General features: G+C 53.6%; 1 protein-coding gene across 1 annotated transcript; it reads left to right on the top strand.

Moving 5' to 3' along the window:
* Nucleotides 1-10,896: 10,896 nt before the first annotated feature.
* LOC123275558 (keratin, type II cuticular Hb5) lies at nt 10,897-17,951 on the top strand. The gene is made up of 9 exons (XM_014847462.3): nt 10,897-11,438; nt 12,773-12,981; nt 13,558-13,618; nt 13,781-13,876; nt 14,550-14,714; nt 14,978-15,103; nt 15,512-15,732; nt 16,489-16,520; nt 16,958-17,951. The coding sequence occupies exons 1-9, from the start codon at nt 11,019-11,021 to the stop codon at nt 17,149-17,151; spliced, it is 1,524 nt and encodes a 507-aa protein (XP_014702948.1). The 5' UTR covers nt 10,897-11,018; the 3' UTR covers nt 17,152-17,951.
* Nucleotides 17,952-19,119: the final 1,168 nt, after the last annotated feature.

The raw sequence follows: 19,119 nt of genomic DNA, 5'->3' as shown, positions 1-19,119 counted from the left end.
GGAAGTGTCCCGGGCAGAGGCAACAGTGTGCCTAGAAACCAAGAGGTTGGAGAGAGCATGCCCAGCTTGCTCCTTCTTAGAAAGGAGGAAGCCCATCTTCCGTCTTTATAGATTCTGCCTTGCCCAGGCCTCAGCCAGCAACCTGAGATCTTACAGGGTTCCTCTGCTCACGGCCTAAGGCCTGCCCGACCCTGGACTCACCAACCACCTGCCCTCCCGCTTCCAGAGGCTCCTGGCTTCCCAGCTCATCTCCCATGTGCAAAGTCCCACACATCCCTCAGGTGGTGGCAACATCAAGGCTGCCTCCATCTGGCCTTGGTGCCTCTCCTCAGCCAGACCCACGTCTGCCTGTGCTAGTTGTCGATTTATTGCCTCCACTCCAAATTCACCCTTATTGCCTACTCTGTGGAAAGGGATCTGATCCCTTTAAATAATTTCTTTTGCCAGTTGGCACATTAAGCCTTGTCAGTAGGCATTTCCATAGACATTGGAAAGACCTCACGGGAGTAGGGGACTTTGCTTCCAGTGCCCTCACTCAGCGGTTTCTCTAGCACCTGATTGCTGCAGCACAGGTGGCCTCTGTGTTATCAGGCCCCTGCAGTGCGCAGCAGCAGCAGCAGCACCTAGCAGCTCCCCCAGCATCCCCCTGGGGCAGTTTCATAGCAGAGGGCTTCCAGCAAGACACCTCCTTGTGAAAAGCTTTCCCCGGCAACCTAGAGGGTGGGCTTCAGGTCAGTTCTGGATGGAAGACCTCCAGCAAGCTCATTTGGTGTGGCACCACATGGCTTCTCCAGAATCCAGTGAGCACTGGCTGTGCCCTCCCCAACGAGGTCTGGACCTCAGCTGTGGCCTTTCCACGGGGCCTCGATCCCAGCCCTAGGGGTAGTGGCTGTTCCTCACATCGTCATCTGTATCCTCTTTAGAGTTCTCTGTGTTTCTCACTAGCCAGCCCCTCATCACTCCAACCCCTGATATTATCCATATGAAACTTTCCCTGTTCAAGTTACTGTGTGCCACTGTCCCCTCATGGGACCCTGACTGACACGTGCCCCCTGGACGGTATTGCTTCCAACCTCTTGCAACAGACATGCCAACACTGGACTCCTCAGCTCCCGTCATCAGATTTCTTCTCTTCCCTCTCCATGCTACCCTGTAGGTGATCTCTCTCAGTCAGTCTTGTGTCTTTCAATGCCCTCCCTATTCCAGGAACCCCTGAGCTTATGGCTCCAGCTCAGACCTTCCATTAACTGCGAGCTGGTATATCCAGTTTGCTCATGGACATCTCCGTGTGTGTATCGAATGGGCATCTCAAACTAAACATGTCCAAAAACAAACTCATCTTCCTTCTTCCCTTCCTATGCTGCTCCCCCCCATAGTAATGGCAATTCCGTTCAGTTGCTTAAGCCAAAAAAAGCCTTGGTGTCATCCTTGCTCCATCTCTTTCTCTCACATCCCCACATGTAATCCATCAGCAAATCTTGTCCTTTTAACCTTCAAATGATATCCAGAATCCAACTGCTTCTCACCACCTCCATGGCCACCACTGAGGGCAAACTGCCATCACTCTTGCTCTCTGCTTCTCCACTCATCCTCCTTCAGTCTGTCCTCAAAAAACAGCCAGGGGGTCCTGTTAGAATTAAGTCGACTTCCAGTTCCATCCATGTTGGAGGAAGCCGATTAGAACCTGTCTCTCCCACTGATTACAACTAAAAACTCTGGATAAAATTTAAAAGCAATGATTGGAAGACTCTGAAAAGTAAGCAAAAGCAGGTAGATTGTAGCAGAAGGACAAAGCACGAAGCAGTGACCCCTGTCTTTTTTTTCCTTCTGCGTACACGGCTGTGAGCTGAGGGTCGGCTCCAGTTGTGGGGCTGTGAACCATCAGCACGACCAGCTAAGACTCCAATAGAAAGCTCATCTTTCTAACCGGAGGGAGCAGGAAAAGGGACACCTGTAAAAGAAAGCAGACGGGGGAGAGGAAAGTTGGAGGAGGGGATCCCTCTGTGCATAAATCCACACAAGTCCTGGGCTCTCCCTGGAGCTGTATGTGCATGAGAGACCCAAAGCGGTGTGCCAATGACTTTGAGAACTGCAATGAGATTGAAACCATGGCCCGAGTTTCAGACAAACGCCTAAGCGGGATATGCACAGAGCAGACACAAAGCAGCAAGCAAAAGCTTGGGCAACTGAGCTGAGTGTGGAACCATTGCCCACAGAAGAACTTTCAGTCGGAACCTAATTAGGCTGATTCCCACTAAAACCAAACAAAACCCATCTGAAATTTCTCCAGAGGATTTAAGCAGGACTGATACTCTACACAGCACAATATTTTAAATGCCAAGGATATGATCTAAAATTATTTTGACATTCAAGAAGCCACGAAAATGCAGCCAATTCTCCAGAGGAAAGAAAATCAACAGATGTCAATCCCGAGATGATACAGTTGTTGGAATTATCACACAGAGAAAAAGCACTGTTATAATTATGTTCCATGAGATAGAAGTAAACACATTTGAAGTGAATGCAAAGACAGAAGTTCCCAGCAGAAAATAGAAACCACAAAAACAGAACCAAATGGAAATTTTAGAACTGAAAAATACTATATTTGAAATTTTAAAAATCATCTATGGGCCCCGTAGCAAAAAGCAGAGGACAAAAGAAAGAGTCCATGACTTAGAGATAAGTTAATAGAAATTATCCAGTCTGAAGAATAAGGAGAAAAGAAGATTGGAAAAAATATTTTTTAAGCTAGAGAAAAATGACAGTATGCGTAGGAGACAAGTATTCAAATTACTGCAGATTTCTTGTTAGAAACTATGAAAGACAGTGGACTATGACAGAAGGCTATGAAGACAGTGGAACAACATCCCTAAAGTGCTGTCAACCCAGAATTCTAATCCAGCAAAACTATCCTTCAGAAATGAAGGCAAAAAAAGAGAGAGAGAGAGAGAAGACAAAAATTAGCAATATTAGGAATGAAACAGGGGACATCTCTACAGACACAACAGATATTAAAAGGATAATAAAGGAATATTGTGAACAATTTTATGCCCACAAATTTGGGGATCTAGATGAAGTGGATAGATTCCTTGAAAGACACAAACTACAAAGCTCATTCAAGAAGAAATAGATCACCTGAATGCAGGGCTGGCTCCATGGGCGTGTGTCCCATGCTATCACACAGGATCCTATACCACAGACAGTCCCCAGGCATGGTATAATGACCATTTTCAGGATCTTGAAATTCTTAATAATTTTTTTTTGAGGAAGATTAGCCCTGAGTCAACATATGCTGCGAATCCTCCTCTTTTTTCTGAGGAATACTGGCCCTGAGCTAACATCCATGCCATCTTCCTCTACTTTATATGTGGGACGCCTGCCACAGCATGGCTTGACGAGCGGAGACATGTCTGCACCCGGGATCCGAACCTGCAAACCCCGGGCCACCAAAGCAGAACGTGCACACTTAACTGCTGCGCCAATGGGCCAGCACCAAAATTCTTAATAATTTTTGACAAGGGGGCTTGTATTTCTGTTTTACACTGAGCCCCACAAATTGTGTAGCCAGTCCTTCGTGAATAGCTCTATATGTACAGAAAGAATTGAATGTGTACTTTTAAATCTTCCAACAAAGAAAATGTCAGGCCCAAATACCTTCACCACTGCATATTACCAAACTTTTAAGGAAGAATTCAACCAGAAAATGTAAGAGGAGGGAAAATTTCCCAACTCCTTTTATGAGACCAGCATTACCCGGATACCAAAACCAGGCAAAGACATTATAAGAAAAAAAGACTACAAACCAATATCCCTCATGAACATAAACGTAAAAATCTTCAACAAAATACTAGCGAATTGAATACAGCAGCAAATAAAAGGATAATGTATCATAACTAAGTAGAGTTTATCCTAGGAATGCACGGCTGGCCCAACTTTTAAAAAATCTATTAATGTAATACATGATAGCAACAGACTAAAGAGGAAAATTGTATGATTATCTTAATAGATGCAAAAAGACATTTGACAAAATTCAATATCTACCCCTGATAAAAACCCTCAGCAAACTAGAAATAGATGGGAACTTCTTTAACCTAAAAAATGGCATCTATGAAAAAAAAAAAACCCTCTAGCTAACAGCATGCTCAGTTCAGTGAAAGACTGAATTCTTTCCTTCCTGGGACTGGAAACTAGATAAGGGTGTCTTAGTCAGGGTTATACAAGCTGGTCTAGCCTGTGAACTCAGGCAAAAAGAAGAAATAAAAGCCATATAGGTTGGAAAGGAAGGAATAAAACTGTTTCTATTTTCAGAAAACAGTATCTTCTACATAGAAAATCCCAAGGAATCTTTTTGTAAAAACCTGCCAGAACAAATATGTAAGTTGAGCAAGGTTTTAGGATACAAGGTCAATATATAAAACTAATTGTATTCCATATACTAGCAATGAACCATTGGGAAGCCAAAAATTTTTAAAATATCATTTACAATAGCACCCAAAAGATGAAATACTTAGGTGTAAGCCTCAGAAAAAGTATGTGAAGAAGGATCTGCATGCTGAAAGCTACGAAACGATAAAGAAAGGAATTCAAAAACTACTTAAAGAAACAGAGATATATACTATGTTCATGAATGGGAAGACTCAGTATTGTTAAGACACTGATTCTCCCCCAAAGATGACACAGGGGTCAGATCCATGGACTCTGGTGTGGGCAGAGCCCAGTTCAAATCCGGATCCTCTACTTACTAGCTGTGTGACCCGTGGTCACAATAGGCAGCAGAATACTTCGCGTCGATTGAACTGAGCAGTGTTCCAAGTGCTTTTCATCCTCTAACTCACTTGGTTCTTTCAATAACCTTATGCAGCAGGCATTTTTCTTATTTCCCATTTCACAGACGACAAAACTGAGGCCCAGAGAGGTTAAGTAGATGGTGGAAGCAGAGCCATTCTGACTCCAGAACCCACATTCCTCACCATGCTGCTCTGCCTGCCACTTGCTCTCAGTAAGCCTCTTGCTTCATCTGTAAAATGGGAAAATGTTTCCTACTTCAAAGAGTTGTTGTGGAGATTACACACAATGGCATAACTAAAGTGCTTAGCACGTAGCGTGGCACACAGTAGGTGCATAATAAATGATTGTCATTGTTTTGATGGTGGTGGTGGTGGTGGTGGTTCTAGTTTTATGACTGATGGAGGATATCCGTGTTGGGCAGCTCAACCACTGCAGTACCAGCCACGGGTGGAATGCGGGAGTGTCAGCAGGCTGTTTCCAGCATCTGTATCCAAGCTCTGGAGGCCTGAGCCCCAGCCAGGCAGCTCCACCTGCTCCTGCAACACTGAGCCTCCACCAGGCCAGCTGTGGGGCTTTGCTGCCCTCTGCTGGCCACCAGCTTCCGAGGAGGCACTGCCACTGGGGATTTTCAAAGTAATTCAGTGGGAGAAGGAGCTTAGAGTCCTTTAAAACAATTTTTTTCCTCCAAAATTGTGTTTAGGACACAAATATTACAACATGAATAGCAACTTTAAAAAGAAACCTACCCCCTCTCTCACCAGCCCAACACAGCACTGTTTTTACCATTCTGTGTTTCTATCAGTCTTCCTTCCCACAGATGCTCAGGAAACCGCAGCCTCGACGCAACAAAAGACCAGGGGGGGCTCGGAGTTTTCAACTGGTTTTAAAACTGGGTATGCTCCAGGGCTCAAGGGCCAGGGCCTCCCACAGGTGGCATTTTCCACCAACCGTCAAATATCTAAAGTATCCAAGATACCCATTCGTGCACACATTCCATCAGTCAGCAGATGTTTCCTGGGCACTCACCACAGTCCCAGCACTGTTGTAGGTGTGGGGAACCATCAACGAGCAAAACACCAAGTCCCTGCTCCCACGGAGTTGGTTTTGGGATGAGAGGAGAGACTGAGAATAATCAATAAGTAGAATCAATCAATCAGTTGTAGAGTGTGTTAGTAGGTGTTAAGTGCTATGGAAAAAAGAAATAGAGCAAGGGGAGCTGGATGGAGAACGCCCTGGGGGGGCAGAGCAAGAGGCTCTTTGAGAGGAGTTACTTGAGCAGAAGCCCCACTGGCCAAGGAGCAAGCCATGTGGTGAGGGAAGAGCATTCTGGACAGAGGAGACAGGCAGTGCAAAGGCCCTGAGGCAGGAGTGTGCCAGGTGTGTCTGCAGAGCAGCAGGAGGCCAACATGGCTGGCGAGAGCAAGGAGATGAGGTGAGAGAGGTGACCGCAGGGACAGGCAGTGCAGGGCCCTGTCGGCCATCCCTAGGACTTCATCTTGTACTCTGAGTGACATGGGGAATCCGCGGGCATTTGAGCAGAAGAGTGAGACAATCTGGTTCTAAGGTGATCCCTCCACTGTGTTGAGAATGGAGCAGAGGGGCCAGGGCAAGCAGGGGACCAGCATGTCACTCTCATCTGTTTTTATAACTGTGTCTATACAGCTCTGTGCCCCAGAAGCAAGACCTCGAAGGAACTCCTTGGCCATGCCATCCTGAGCAGTGCTGGGAAGCCTGCTGCTGAGTCATCTGGGAGACGGGACTCGCACAGAGGCCCTGTGTATCTGTCCGGCACTGGGCCACAGGGGTCTGGTTCAAATGACCACTCCTACTCCGCATCAGTTAGCTGATAGCACCCACAATCAGCTTTAGATAGCTGTTTTCCTCCTAAGAGTTAGGGAAATGGTGCTAGAAAAAAAATTTCAAAACCATTAATACGGTCGAATTCTGAAATTAGAGGCTCTGTGTTTACTGAGCATCTGCTCTGACCAGAGTGGCCATGGGAAACAGCAGAGCCACCAGGGACCTCCACCTGCAGGAAGGTGTGTGGACACGGTTCGGGAGGACACTGCAGTTTCTTGGAGCTCCTGGTGGGGAAGCCCGTGAGAGGGAGGATTGGGCAGCCGGGGGAGCGGCCTTGCCAACAGATGAGGGGCACGGCCCCAGAGTTGCTGGGGAGGATCCAGGGTCCATCCAGCTCCTCCCTGTGGCTCAGACCTCCCTCCTCTCACATGGGGTCTGAGTCATGCCCAAGTTTGAAAAAAGCCAAAGAAAGCATCACAGGGCTAGAAGACCCTTCAAGAGCTGTGTCCTAGCACCGGGGAGTGGCATCGACTTGGATACGTAATAAAGTGTGGGGAAGACCAGCAGAGATGATGGGCGATGCCCAACTTGAATGAGCTGTGTGGGCAGCAACCAAGGCCGTGCTCAGGACAGGCCTTGTCCGTGGGGAACCCCTCAAGCTCAACTCTTGAGAACCAGCCACCAGCAAAGACAGCAAGAACGTCCACGGGAGCCCAGGCAGATGCAAACACAAAACTGCGAGGGCCGGCAGGCAGTGCTCAGACAGACGGACAGACAGGGCAGGGCGGGAAGGGGTCAGCGCTCCCTTCTCTGGGGACAAATCCTGACAGACTTCCTAGAGGCAGGGGAGTCAAGCACAGGAGAGAGGGCAGAAGTGAAGGGAGGTCGTGAGCCGCTGGCGTGAGGAAGAGAAAGCATGGCCCCAACCAGCATCCAGCTTCACATGCAGGAGGGGGACGGACCATCGTGGGTGGGCATGAGTGAGTGATGTGGCCTCTGGGGAAACCCCAGGAGATGGACTCCAGGAAAGGAGCAGAGTCGGATGGAGTGGAAGTCGCTGGGGCACCAGGATGGGGCAAAGAACCTTTCTCACCCAATTAACTCTTGAAGGCTTCCTGGAAGAAGTGACCTCTGGGGAGCATTTTAAATTACAATATGGACATGGGTTCTTGAGTGGACATTCCCGACACTGGGTGTGGCCTTCAAAAGGTGTGGAGGCAGCAGGGGACAGGAGCGAAGGCGGTGGCAAATGACAGCGCCAGGACAAGGGTGTGTGGAAGGGAATAATTGGAGTTACTTGGGGAGCCCCGGAAATGGCATTTTATGAGCTGCCCACTCAGAGAGGGAGGAGGAGAAATCACAGCCTCCCTCTGACTAGTTCAAAAGCCTTCTTGGGAGAGGTGGCCTGTTGTTCTGGGACATTCCAGACAAAAGTGTGACCAAGGAGAAGACTTGGGGGAGAGAGAAGCGTTCAGGGAAGCCATCGGGCACAGGAGGGCAGTAAATGAGGAGGAGGCCAGAGCAGAGAGGTCCGGGGCCAGTGCCAGCACCTGGACAATGATGTGGTCCCAGGGGGCAGAGTGCTTGGGTGATGGGTAGAGACAGGCATGGGGCTACGGGTTCTGTGTCCCTCCCTTGGGCAGACCAGACTGCAAAGGCTCAGATTCCCTGGGTGTACCCAGACCCTCCAGGGAGCTGTGCCAGACTGGCCTGGTCTGTGAGGTTCTCACTTGCCCTGGTCGACCTGGGAACAGCCCATGAGGACTCGACCTCCCTCTCCAGCCAGCCCCTCCAATCCAAGCACCATCCGGACAGCCATCCTGAGCGCGCCCACCAGCCCTGGGCCCAGCTGCATCTGCAGAGACACAGACTTCACCCAGCGCCCATGAGTACCTCCCTGTGCGGGCTGGGCCCGTCCTCACTCTCCACACACCTGCCCAGGTGCTCACACCCTTGTCCTGGATGGTTCTGCTGGTCCTGGATGGGCATCTTATTTCTGAAAGCAGTGGGGTTTCTCCCAGGTCTCTTGAGTCCCCTGGACCCACTTGCTCATCCTCAGTTCCCAGGCTCAACTCAGGGTGGAGGAGGGGGAGGGGTGTGTGTGCGTGTGTGTGTGTGTTGGGGGCAGGAGGAAGCAGCTGACACAGGAGCCATTCTACAGGAAAAGGCTTCCACTCCCTCCTGTTCCCAAAGAGGGGCAGAACTGGGTCTGCTTCCATCCTCTTCAACAAGCTGAAGGAAGCAGAGGCTTGTAGGAGTTGAGAAGAATGTGGGCCCACCCATCCTCCACCTCCCACTCTTGCCACCCCCTCTACTTTCAAAAGGCCTAAATCCCTCTTGGCCCACATCGCACCAGTTCCAGGTCTACACAACTGTCAGTCAATGAGCTCACCGTCCAAGGCACCGGAATGCAGCCCTGGACCCAGGCCAGCAGAGCCCCTGCCGAGGGGTGCGGGCTGGCCAACCATCCCCTGTGCTCCCCAACGCAGCCTCCCCTCTCCACCCCCAGATTCCCCCCAAATCCTTATACTACTGAACTCAGGTTAAAGAAAACATTAAAAGCAGCCTTGAAAGGGTAAAGAAGTCATAAATGTGCGGAGGAGGCGAAGAACAGAGATGGGGCGAGGAACAGGCCCACTCTGCCGGCTGAGGGGTGCAGGGGCCGGTGGGGTGTTTCTGATAGGAAACAAAGAGTCCCTTTCCTTTATTCAGAGTTTTCTGGTCCCCAAAGCACATTCTTGTGTATTATCCACTTGAGCCTCCAAACAACCCTGGAAGGTAAGGATGAATCTCACATTACAGCCACAGAGATGGAAGCTCAGGGAGATTAAGAACTTCCCCAAAGCCACATTGCTAAGAAGGATCCAACCTGGCACTTGAACCGGGTCTTCCAACTTTGATTCCGCTGCCCACGTGCTACGTCTCAGCTGCTTCCGCAGGGGTGACTATGATCCGAAGATCATTTGGGGCCAGCTGGTGAGGCTAGCTGCTCCTCCCCCGCCAGCTGCCCAAGGCTCTCCGTCCTACTCGGAAGAACAGGCGTGGGGTGTGGAGGTAGAAACCCATCAGCCTGTGCTGGGCGAAGCCCTGTGGTAGGCCCGGCGGTAGAGACAAGGGCAGAGCCAGGATGGAAGGGACGACTCAGGAAATGGAGGCCCGGCGGTGGCAGCGTTTGGTTCTGGGAGCCTCCCTTGAGGGGTGATCACTCTAGGAGGAAGCTCATCTCTCTCCTTCCTGAAGTTTCTAACACCTCTGGGGCCTGGTCAGAGACTACAGCCCCCAGGTCTGTGCTTAATGAACGGTAAAAGAATAGCAATCATTATCTTAATAAGTGGCCCCAGGACACACAGGGAAGCAGGGACTTAGAAAGAACCAGAATCCCAGAGCCCCAGGGAGCCAGAAATCAGCGTCTTCAGAAGAGAAAAGCCACCTTCCACCCCCATCTCTGAACATTCCTCAGGGGTGGTAGTCCTGGGGCTGGCGAACAGGATGAGTACCTCCTCTGGCTGGTGGTCTTGGAAGGAAGGAATGCTTACAGGACCTGTTTCTTCTTCAAGAGCCAAGGGAAGGTGCCCAGAGCAAGTTCACAGCAGCCCGGTTATCCCAGGATTGGGTTCTCCCATCCTTTTGGCCAGTGGAAGACAGTGCCTAGGGGGAGGCCTCCCATTACCCACAAGTGCCTGTCATTGTGGCCACCAAGAGTTGAGTGGCTTGCAGTTTGGGTGGGTGAGAAACAAAGGGCTTTTGGGCTGGAATCCAGAAAGTTCTAAGAGGCCATGTGCTCCTTCCCCGTGTCGTGCAGGGAGCTTGGTCAAAAGGGCCCCTCTGGACCTGAACCACCATCCAGGCGATGCCGCCTGGGGCAGTCCGGACTAACCGGATGCATCGGCCCCTGAAACACAATTACTTGAGAATGTGTCCTGCATGGAGCCAGGACGTCAGAGGTAACGACCTCTCGTGGTCTCACCCAACCTGGGACCCTGGAAGTTCTCCAGAGATGGTGGCCCCAGCCTCTGCCCCAAACCCAGCCCCTTCAGACTGTTGTGGAGTTCAAACCCGTCTCCAGGTGTGGGTTGAGGCCCTCTCACAGGGCGATTGCGAGAAAATTAATTACTTAATGTATGTAAACGAGCTTTGAAGATGAAAAGTGCAAACGCACAGTGTCCCTAATAACATCCTCAATACCTTTACGGAGTCCCGGAGTCGCCGCTGAGCTCACCTTTAAGACGAGTCCTTGGGGAGTTGCTGGCAAACTCCCCAAGCCCATAAACAACATAAAATGGCTTTTCACTCCTTTTATGCAGCCAACCCCAGCTCTCCCCACCAATAAAAGGACCAGGGAGGATCAGAGAGTCCAGAAGGATCCTAAGCCGTGCACCCCGCAGCCCTCACCATCGTCCGCTGTGCTCACCTCTGCTCAGACGCACAAGATGTCCTGCCGTTCCTACAGGATCAGCTCAGGATGTGGTGTCACCAGGACCTTCAGCTCCTGCTCGGCTGTGGCCCCCAAAACTGGCAGCCGTTGCTGCATCAGCGCCGCCCCTTACCGGGGGGTGTCCTGCTACCGGGGGCTGACGGGCTTCAGTAGCCGCAGCCTCTCTAACCTGGGCTCCTGCGGACCCCGTATCGCTGTGGGCGGCTTCCGGGCCGGTTCCTGCGGCCGCAGCTTTGGATACCGCTCCGGAGGCGTGTGCGGACCCAGCCCGCCCTGCATCACCACGGTGTCAGTCAATGAGAGCCTCCTGGCGCCCCTCAACCTGGAGATCGACCCCAACGCGCAGGGCGTGAAGCACGAGGAGAAGGAGCAGATAAAGAGCCTCAACAACAGGTTCGCTGCCTTCATCGACAAGGTCAGTGAGGCCCAGGATGGTCCAGAGAGGGCCGCAGCCCTGCCCTCCCTGGGGAAGATCCCAGTCTGTCCCGGAGACAGCAGGGCAGCCACATTTCAGACAGCAGAGAGAGGGAAATGCATACCAATAAGGGCAGAAGGACGGGTTTTCATCCTCCAATTCCAGCAAAGTGTATTGAGGGCCCCCAGCAGTCCAGAAATTGAGTGTGTGGTCTAAAGTGTGTGTGTATGTGCGGAGAGAAGACAACACGGGAATATCAGAGCTGCTCCTGAAAAACTGGCCTGGGCCCTGGGTGCTGGAAGAGTGGGAGTTAATGGGAAGAATAAAAGGCACGTGGCCTGTGGCCTAGGCAGCTCAGGAAGTGTCGGGGGCGCCGCTTGGCACCGTGTTGCCTCCCCCATCCCTGCCCTGGCATGTGGGACCCCGGCATGATACTCGTCTGGCTGACGGAACTGGCCTCTGTGCTTGTTGTGGGGATTGGTGGGTTCATGCAGGAAAAGTGCTGGCACACAGTAAGCACTCGATAAATGCTAGCTGTTAGTATTATTTTCCAAGAACGGTAGTGGATGGGGAGGTGTGACAACTAACGAATCCAGATTTGGCAGCCTCCTTCATGGGTGGGGGGCTGGGAATGTGGACGGCAAGGTGGCCAGGCTGGCAGGAGGAGGCCCAGTGATGCAGAAAAAACACCACTCTGCTGCGAGCCTGTCCCCCGATAAGGCCTCCTACACTGCTCCCTTCACTCCTGCGTCTGCGCGGCCTCACTCCGCAGAGTAGATGGGACCAGCCTCTGGGGTCTGGGGTCCGGGGTGATGGGGATGGCAGGACTGACCTTCCTGTCATCACTTTCTCTTAGTTAATCCTCGAAATGCCCCAGTGGGGTAGGTATCATTATCTCCATTTGTCGAATAACAAATTGGAGTTGAGAGAATTTAGAGGAGCTACTTAGACGTATGTGGTGGGCAGGTGAGGGGACCCACAGGACAGCAAATCCTGACTCCATCACCTGCTGATGGGGTGACAATGAGCTAGTCATTTCACACTTTGCGTCTCAGTTTTCCAGTCTGTACGATGGAGGGAATAATATCTCCCCCCAAAGGATTGTGAGAATTGAATGAAATTAAGAGATAGATACAGATACAGATACTGATAAAGATATTGCACTGCCTCCCCAGGGGCTGGTACCCAGGCTCCTTGGGTCCCAACGCTCAACCCCACGGTTCAGTCCTTGGCTGGTCCCGGCGGTTCAGGGAGCATCAGGCTAGAGAGGGCTCCGGGGGACCAGGCACCTGGCCGACTCCCCCTGAGTCTTCTTCCTCCACCCTGAATGGCAGGTGCGCTTCCTGGAGCAGCAGAACAAGCTGCTGGAGACCAAGTGGCAGTTCTACCAGAACCAGCGCTGCTGCGAGAGCAACCTGGAGCCGCTGTTCAGTGGCTACATCGAGACGCTGCGGCGGGAGGCTGAGTGCGTGGAGGCCGACAGCGGGAGGTTGGCCTCGGAGCTCAACCACGTGCAGGAGGTGCTGGAGGGCTACAAGAAGAGGTGAGTGCACACAACCAGGGGATCACTGGGAAGCGGGAAGGCTCCGCCCACGACCCTCTGGAAGCAGCATCTTTAAGATTCCTGCCTGGCAACAGGGGCTGCCTGGAACCCGAGGACATGTCCAGTAGTGGTTTAGGTTTCTGCAGATTCTTCAGCTCCAACTCTACCTCTGGGAGGCCCGGTGGGTCTTAGAGCTTCAGGGGAAGTGAGGAAAAGAATGCCAGTGTGGTCCTACAGCAATCTTTTTTCCCTGCTCCTTCCACTCACCTTTACGACACAGGCTCTGCATTCTCCCTGCCTGTGGCACCAGCTCTCTTTGCATCTAGGAAGCAGGGATGATTTTAGGCTTGGGGGATAGAGCGTGCATTCCTTGATCTCATCCCAGAGACTGCAGGACTGGGTGGAATAAGCCAGGCTGGGACGAGGGCTAGCCCATGAGAATGCACAGAACAGGTCATGGAGAGGATGACATTTGCAGGGAGTTAATCCCTTTGGACTTCCGGAAGAGCTTGCTGGGGAGCTGGGATGGTCTCCAGGCCCCCGCCCTCAGCTCCGGCCCCTCTCTCCTATACCCAGGTATGAAGAGGAGGTGGCTCTGAGAGCCACAGCCGAGAACGAGTTCGTGGTTCTAAAGAAGGTGAGGGGGCTGGTCATGGAGCGGGGAGGGAGGGGGACCCATCTGTGCAAACTCCAGTGGGGGGCCCGGTCACCACAGGGACCACAGAGGCACCCTCCCTGGGCCTCCTCCCATACGCACGCCCTCTCCTCTTCGCCTCCCCCCCACCCCCGCCACCACCAGGACGTGGACTGCGCCTACCTGAGGAAGTCAGACCTGGAGGCCAACGTGGAGGCCCTGGTGGAGGAGTCCAGCTTCCTGAAGCGCCTCTATGACGAGGTGAGGGGCCCCGTCAACCCTCCAGGGCAGGTGGAGGGGAACAGGGGTGGCCTGGGGGAGATGGACGAGGGTGCGTGTGTGCACGTGTCCGCCCCATGGGTGATGTAAGCATGAGAAGAACATGCACACACATGCAAGAGGGGCATGTTGTGTGGCTGTCATGTGTGTGTGAGCCCAGGGAGAGCCTGGCATGCGTGTCTGAGGACATGGAGTGCGTGTTGGGTCTCACTGTCGTGAGTTCCTCTGCGGGTTACAGGTGTGTGTCTGCGTACACATCGGTCTATACGCGGATAGGAAAGTGTGTACGTAGGGGTGGGGTCAGAGTAGGTTTCCAGTTAGAGAGGGCTCTTAATTAACAGACAAATCACTGGTCCTGACATTCAAACCCCAGGCCTCTGCTGAGCGACTCTGAGTCAAGCCTTTTCACACACAGGGCTGCAGTTTTCCCATTTGTTAAGTCGGGGGCATCCCCAGCTGACCTCTAGGGTCCCCTCCAGCTTTATTGTTTTATCACGTACCCGTGTGTGAATGGTGGGGGGCGCAGCATGTGGACAGCGGTCATGTAACGTGCCTGACCAGAGACCCCTCCAGGGAGTGGACCTTGTCCCCAGGCCTAGAACACATGGCCCAATGTGGGCACCAGAACCAACTGCACTGGCTGTTGGCCCCCCAGGAGATCCGCGTCCTCCAAGCCCACATCTCAGACACCTCGGTCATCGTCAAGATGGACAACAGCCGGGACCTCAACATGGACTGCATTGTGGCCGAAATCAAGGCTCAGTACGACGACATCGCCAACCGCAGCCGGGCCGAGGCCGAGTCCTGGTACCGCAGCAAGGTGAGTGGCACGGAGCACCTGCCTCCTGACACAGCAGTGGGAGGGATGCGAGGTGGATGTTAGCAAGGCTTCTTTTTTCGGGAGATTTTGATCTTTAGGGATGGTAAGAGAAAGGCAGACAGCTCTCAGTCTGGGTGGCAGGGCAGGGCTGCCAGGTATGATTATGCAGGCTGAGCACTGTACAACCTGCACTATCATCTCTGCTGTCCTGAATGGTGGGATGTCCCATCCTGAGCCTCAGGAGCCTCTCTGCCTACCCCCAGTGCGAAGAAATGAAGGCCACGGTGGTCCGGCACGGGGAGACCCTGCGCCGCACCAAGGAGGAGATCAACGAGCTGAACCGCCTGATCCAGAGGCTGACCGCCGAGATCGAGAATGCCAAGGGCCAGGTAGCATACAGGGAGGGCTCCAACACCCAGCACAGGCAGACGGCAGCGCAGGGCCCTTTGCCCCCAGGGTGACAAAGGCCTGGCCCCTATCAGGCCTCACAGGGTGCCCATGAGGAAGCAGGGACCCAGAGCGAGGGCAGGGGCTCTACCACATCACGCAGCACTCAAGCCACGATGAGCTGCATCACTGACATCCCCTCCTTGGCCCCCTCATGACCACCGCCAAGGAGAGATGGTGCTCCCATGCCCTTCCCCATGTTCACAGTCCCATTAACTACCCGGTCACAGGTAGCTAACCCACCTTCTCTTCTCTCTGGGACCCCTCTCCCTGCCCCAGCTCCATCGGCTCAGCTGAGCCAAGCCGGCCTTCTCTCTCTCACCCTTGTCCTCACATCTCCTCCCCCGTAGCGGGCCAAGCTGGAGGCCGCTGTGGCCGAGGCCGAGCAGCAGGGCGAGGCGGCCCTCACCGATGCCCGCTGCAAGCTGGCCGGGCTGGAGGAGGCCCTGCAGAAGGCCAAGCAGGACATGGCCTGCCTGCTCAGGGAGTACCAGGAGGTGATGAACGCCAAGCTGGGCCTGGACATCGAGATCGCCACCTATAGGCGCCTGCTGGAGGGCGAGGAGCACAGGTGGGCTAAGGGGGACCTTGTGGGTATGGAAGGTAGAGGCCCTGGTCCTTGGGAGTACATTTCCCTGAGCCCAAGTGTGAGCTACATAGCTGACCACTGCTAGTACAGGTCAAGCGTCAAGAAGAAGAAGAACTTATCGAATACTTATTATATGCAAGACCCATGCTAGGTGCTCATTTTAATCCTTGCCACCCAATGAGGTGGGTATCATTTTTTTAACCAAAGACAAGGAAAGAGGGCTCAGCATTCAATGACTTTCTCATAGCCACGCAGTTAAATGCAGGAGCCAAGTCCTGCATGTATGTCTCCTGTCTCTGAAATCTGTTCTCTTGGACTAGCTTGCTACACGAGGCTGCAGCTCGGCCTGCCGTGCAGCCTTACGTGTTATAGGAAATGCGCTCTCTGCACGCCTAGCTCTTCACTGGCACGGAGCCCTTCCACACACACAAGCATTTCACTCCACTCTCCTGTTTGTGAGCCTGATGGAACCACCCAGAGTGGGCAGGGCCACTCAGAATGGAGGCGGTGGTGGAGTTCATCACCTCCCCCATCTCTGCCGAAAACCACAAGACCTTGTCTCTGTGGTCAGAGAATGGTTACAGAAAGACAGTGAGCATTTCATACGGACTTTGGGGAGCCCTTCCTGCCACTCAGGGGTAGGATCTGTACACAGGAGGGCCCTCTGTCCCCGAGCCACATCCACCTCAAGGATGACTGCTCAGCGGCCGGGGCTAACGGAGTGTTCTTTCCCCGTAGGCTGTGCGAAGGTGTGGGCTCCGTGAATTTGTGTGAGTATCCGCTCAAAACCCCCCTAGAAAAATGGCTTTGTCGCTGGGCAAAGTTGAACCCGACAGCCTAACCCTTTGAACCTGGAATGTTCCCCAAATGGGAGGTGGCCTTTCAGCCTCCCCTGGCTCCTCATGAGGGAGCCTTAAGGGGGGTAGGAAAAGCAGAGGTGAGCGCCCTTCCCTGGTGGCAGTGTGAGCTGCAGGCCGTGGAAATGGGGCAAGGTGGCTTTGCCCCTCTGGGTCCGGGGTCCTGGCGTCTTGCCCCGGTCCCCTGGAAGGGCTGAGATGCTGAGAGGAACAGGGCCTGAGTCATGAACTGCTAAACCCCTTTGAGGAGGAGGAAGCTCCTGCAGTGCAGAAGCCCTTTAGGGCCTGTTATGGGGTTGGGGAGTTCACGGCAGGCCACTCACCCCTCCCTGTCCCCTCTCTCCCCACAGGTGTCAGCAGTTCCCGTGGTGGAGTCTCCTGTGGGGGCCTCACGTTCAGCACCACCCCGGGGCGGCAGCTTGTGTCTGGCGCCTCGGCCACGGTGGGCAGCATCAGCGTGCTGGCCCCCGACGCCTGCGCCCCCTGTCAGCCCCGCTCCTCCAGCTTCAGCTGCGGGAGCAGCCGGTCGGTCCGCTTTGCGTAGAGTCCCGGGGTCGCCTGCATCTGCCAAGCGCGGGATGGTGTGTGAATGGAAAATGTGTGCTTGCTTCCAGAATCTTCCACATGTTCCTACAGAGGGAAAAACCCTGGGGCCACTCTCCGTCCCCTCCTCATTTTAGGGCGTTGCTTCCTAGCTCTCCTCAGCTTCAGTTAGACAGTCATTCCCTGCCTTTCGCTTAAGTCCAATTTGACTCCAGAATACCTGTGGCCAATTCGTGTTGTCCATCAAGCTCTCCGGGACACTACTAGTCACCCAGGGTGCCTGGACATCATGGAAGCTTGGCCTTCCCCTGGACAAGGAATGAGCCCAACTATCCAGCCGCGTCTCCCACCACCTGAGAACCAAACAGAGAGGAAGCCCCCCACCCCACCTCCGGCAGCTGCCCTCTCCTGGCTGGGGAGGTCTCTGCAGGAAGCTTTTGCCAGGTGGTTATTTCGTGTTTTGCTTGTCTCTCTGACGGACTGCCTTCTTCTGGGCTAACGTGTTCCAGCCAAATTCCTCATGTGACCTCCCAGTTAAGGGGCCCATTATGGGGGGAATCCTTTTGATTTTGGACAGCTCTCGCTATTCAGTGCACCTTTAAACATTTCAGAGAAAACTCCGTGGTTGCTCCAGATCTCCCCCTGCCGGTGCAGGGGCGGGGTCTGTCCAGTGCAGAGCGGGTGGGATGGAGAAGGTCAGGCCACTTCCTGGGTCTCCCTCTGGTTACGACTGTCTGTGGGTGCCTTGCCTTCTGGGTTGTCTCAATCTGTGTTTCAATAAATGCTGCTGCCCTGCAAGGATATGTGATCTTGTGAACGACAATGTCTCCGTCGCCTCCAGCGTGTCCCATGCTCAACTCCCTCTTGCCCCATCTCCAGCTGGCCAGTCCCTCCCAGCCCCATGCAGTGTTTCCTCAGCCCCCCAGTGATCCTGCCTCTTCCTGTCCACTCCCGTAGCCTGATTCCGGCTCAGCTTCCTCGGTCCCCTCAGGCCTGGATTACAGCCCCAGCTGCCCCCGTGATCGCTTTCTCCCCGGCCCCACCCCACACACCCCCAGCAGCCAGAACCCCATCCAAACTCCTTGCTCTCATACCCTCCCGCCTGGTTCAAACCAGTTCCCGCATAAATGTGTGCTCCTTAAGCCAGATGCAGGCTCCTCCAGTCTCTTCTTCCCCAGCTGCTCCTCCACCCTGTACAGCCCCACCACCCAGCCCTGATCCTCCCAGATGTGGGCTCCACCCCATGGAGACAAGTCCACCCTCTTCGGCTGCCCAGGACCACTCCTCGGGGACACACAGACTGCCTCACGCCCTCCTCTCATTTGCCTTTGCTCTCTGCTCCCCCTGCCTGCCCTCCCTCCCACTCATACACATCCTCCTCCCCACCCCCACAGCGTCTAGAACCCTGAGGGTCTCTGCTTCTGTCTTTGTGGCTCGGAGCCAGGGATGTCAATGTGTGTTTCCTGAACCTGGATCAGGCTGGAGATTCCCTAGGGGCAGGAAGTGTCTCCTCCTGGCTCGGAGCCTCCACTAAGTCCCAGGATGGGGCTCCAGGACATGTCAGGCCTGGCACAGTTGGATAAACTCAGGCAGCTGGTAGAGCAGGAGGTATAGACATCAACCCTCTTGGACTCACTTCTTTTTCTCTGTTAGGAGAACAAATTGCCTGTCACTATTCCAGGCAGACATCCATCTGCCAGCCCTGTCTGCTGCCCCACCCCCTAGCCTTTCCCTGGGAGAAGAAGTTAAGGCCCTGTGCCTTCTGGTGAATCCTCAATTCAGGCCCAAAGGGGCTGCTGGCCTCTTCTGAGCGCCTGGGCTGCTGCCGTTTGAGCTTTGCCGGCTGACTCCAGACAGGCCGTGTCCAAGTTTCTTGCCTGTCCCTTCCCTTCTCCCACCTGTCTGGGCCTTGAGGGCGTGGTCATAATCACAATGAGCCAAGGTTCAATTTAGGGCCCATCTTTCATCC

The sequence above is a fragment of the Equus asinus genome, chromosome 22 (assembly GCF_041296235.1).
Source record: "Equus asinus isolate D_3611 breed Donkey chromosome 22, EquAss-T2T_v2, whole genome shotgun sequence".
Taxonomy (NCBI): Eukaryota; Metazoa; Chordata; class Mammalia; order Perissodactyla; family Equidae; genus Equus; species Equus asinus.
Note: the sequence above shows the minus strand (reverse complement) of the source record. Positions and strands in the feature narration are given on the sequence as shown.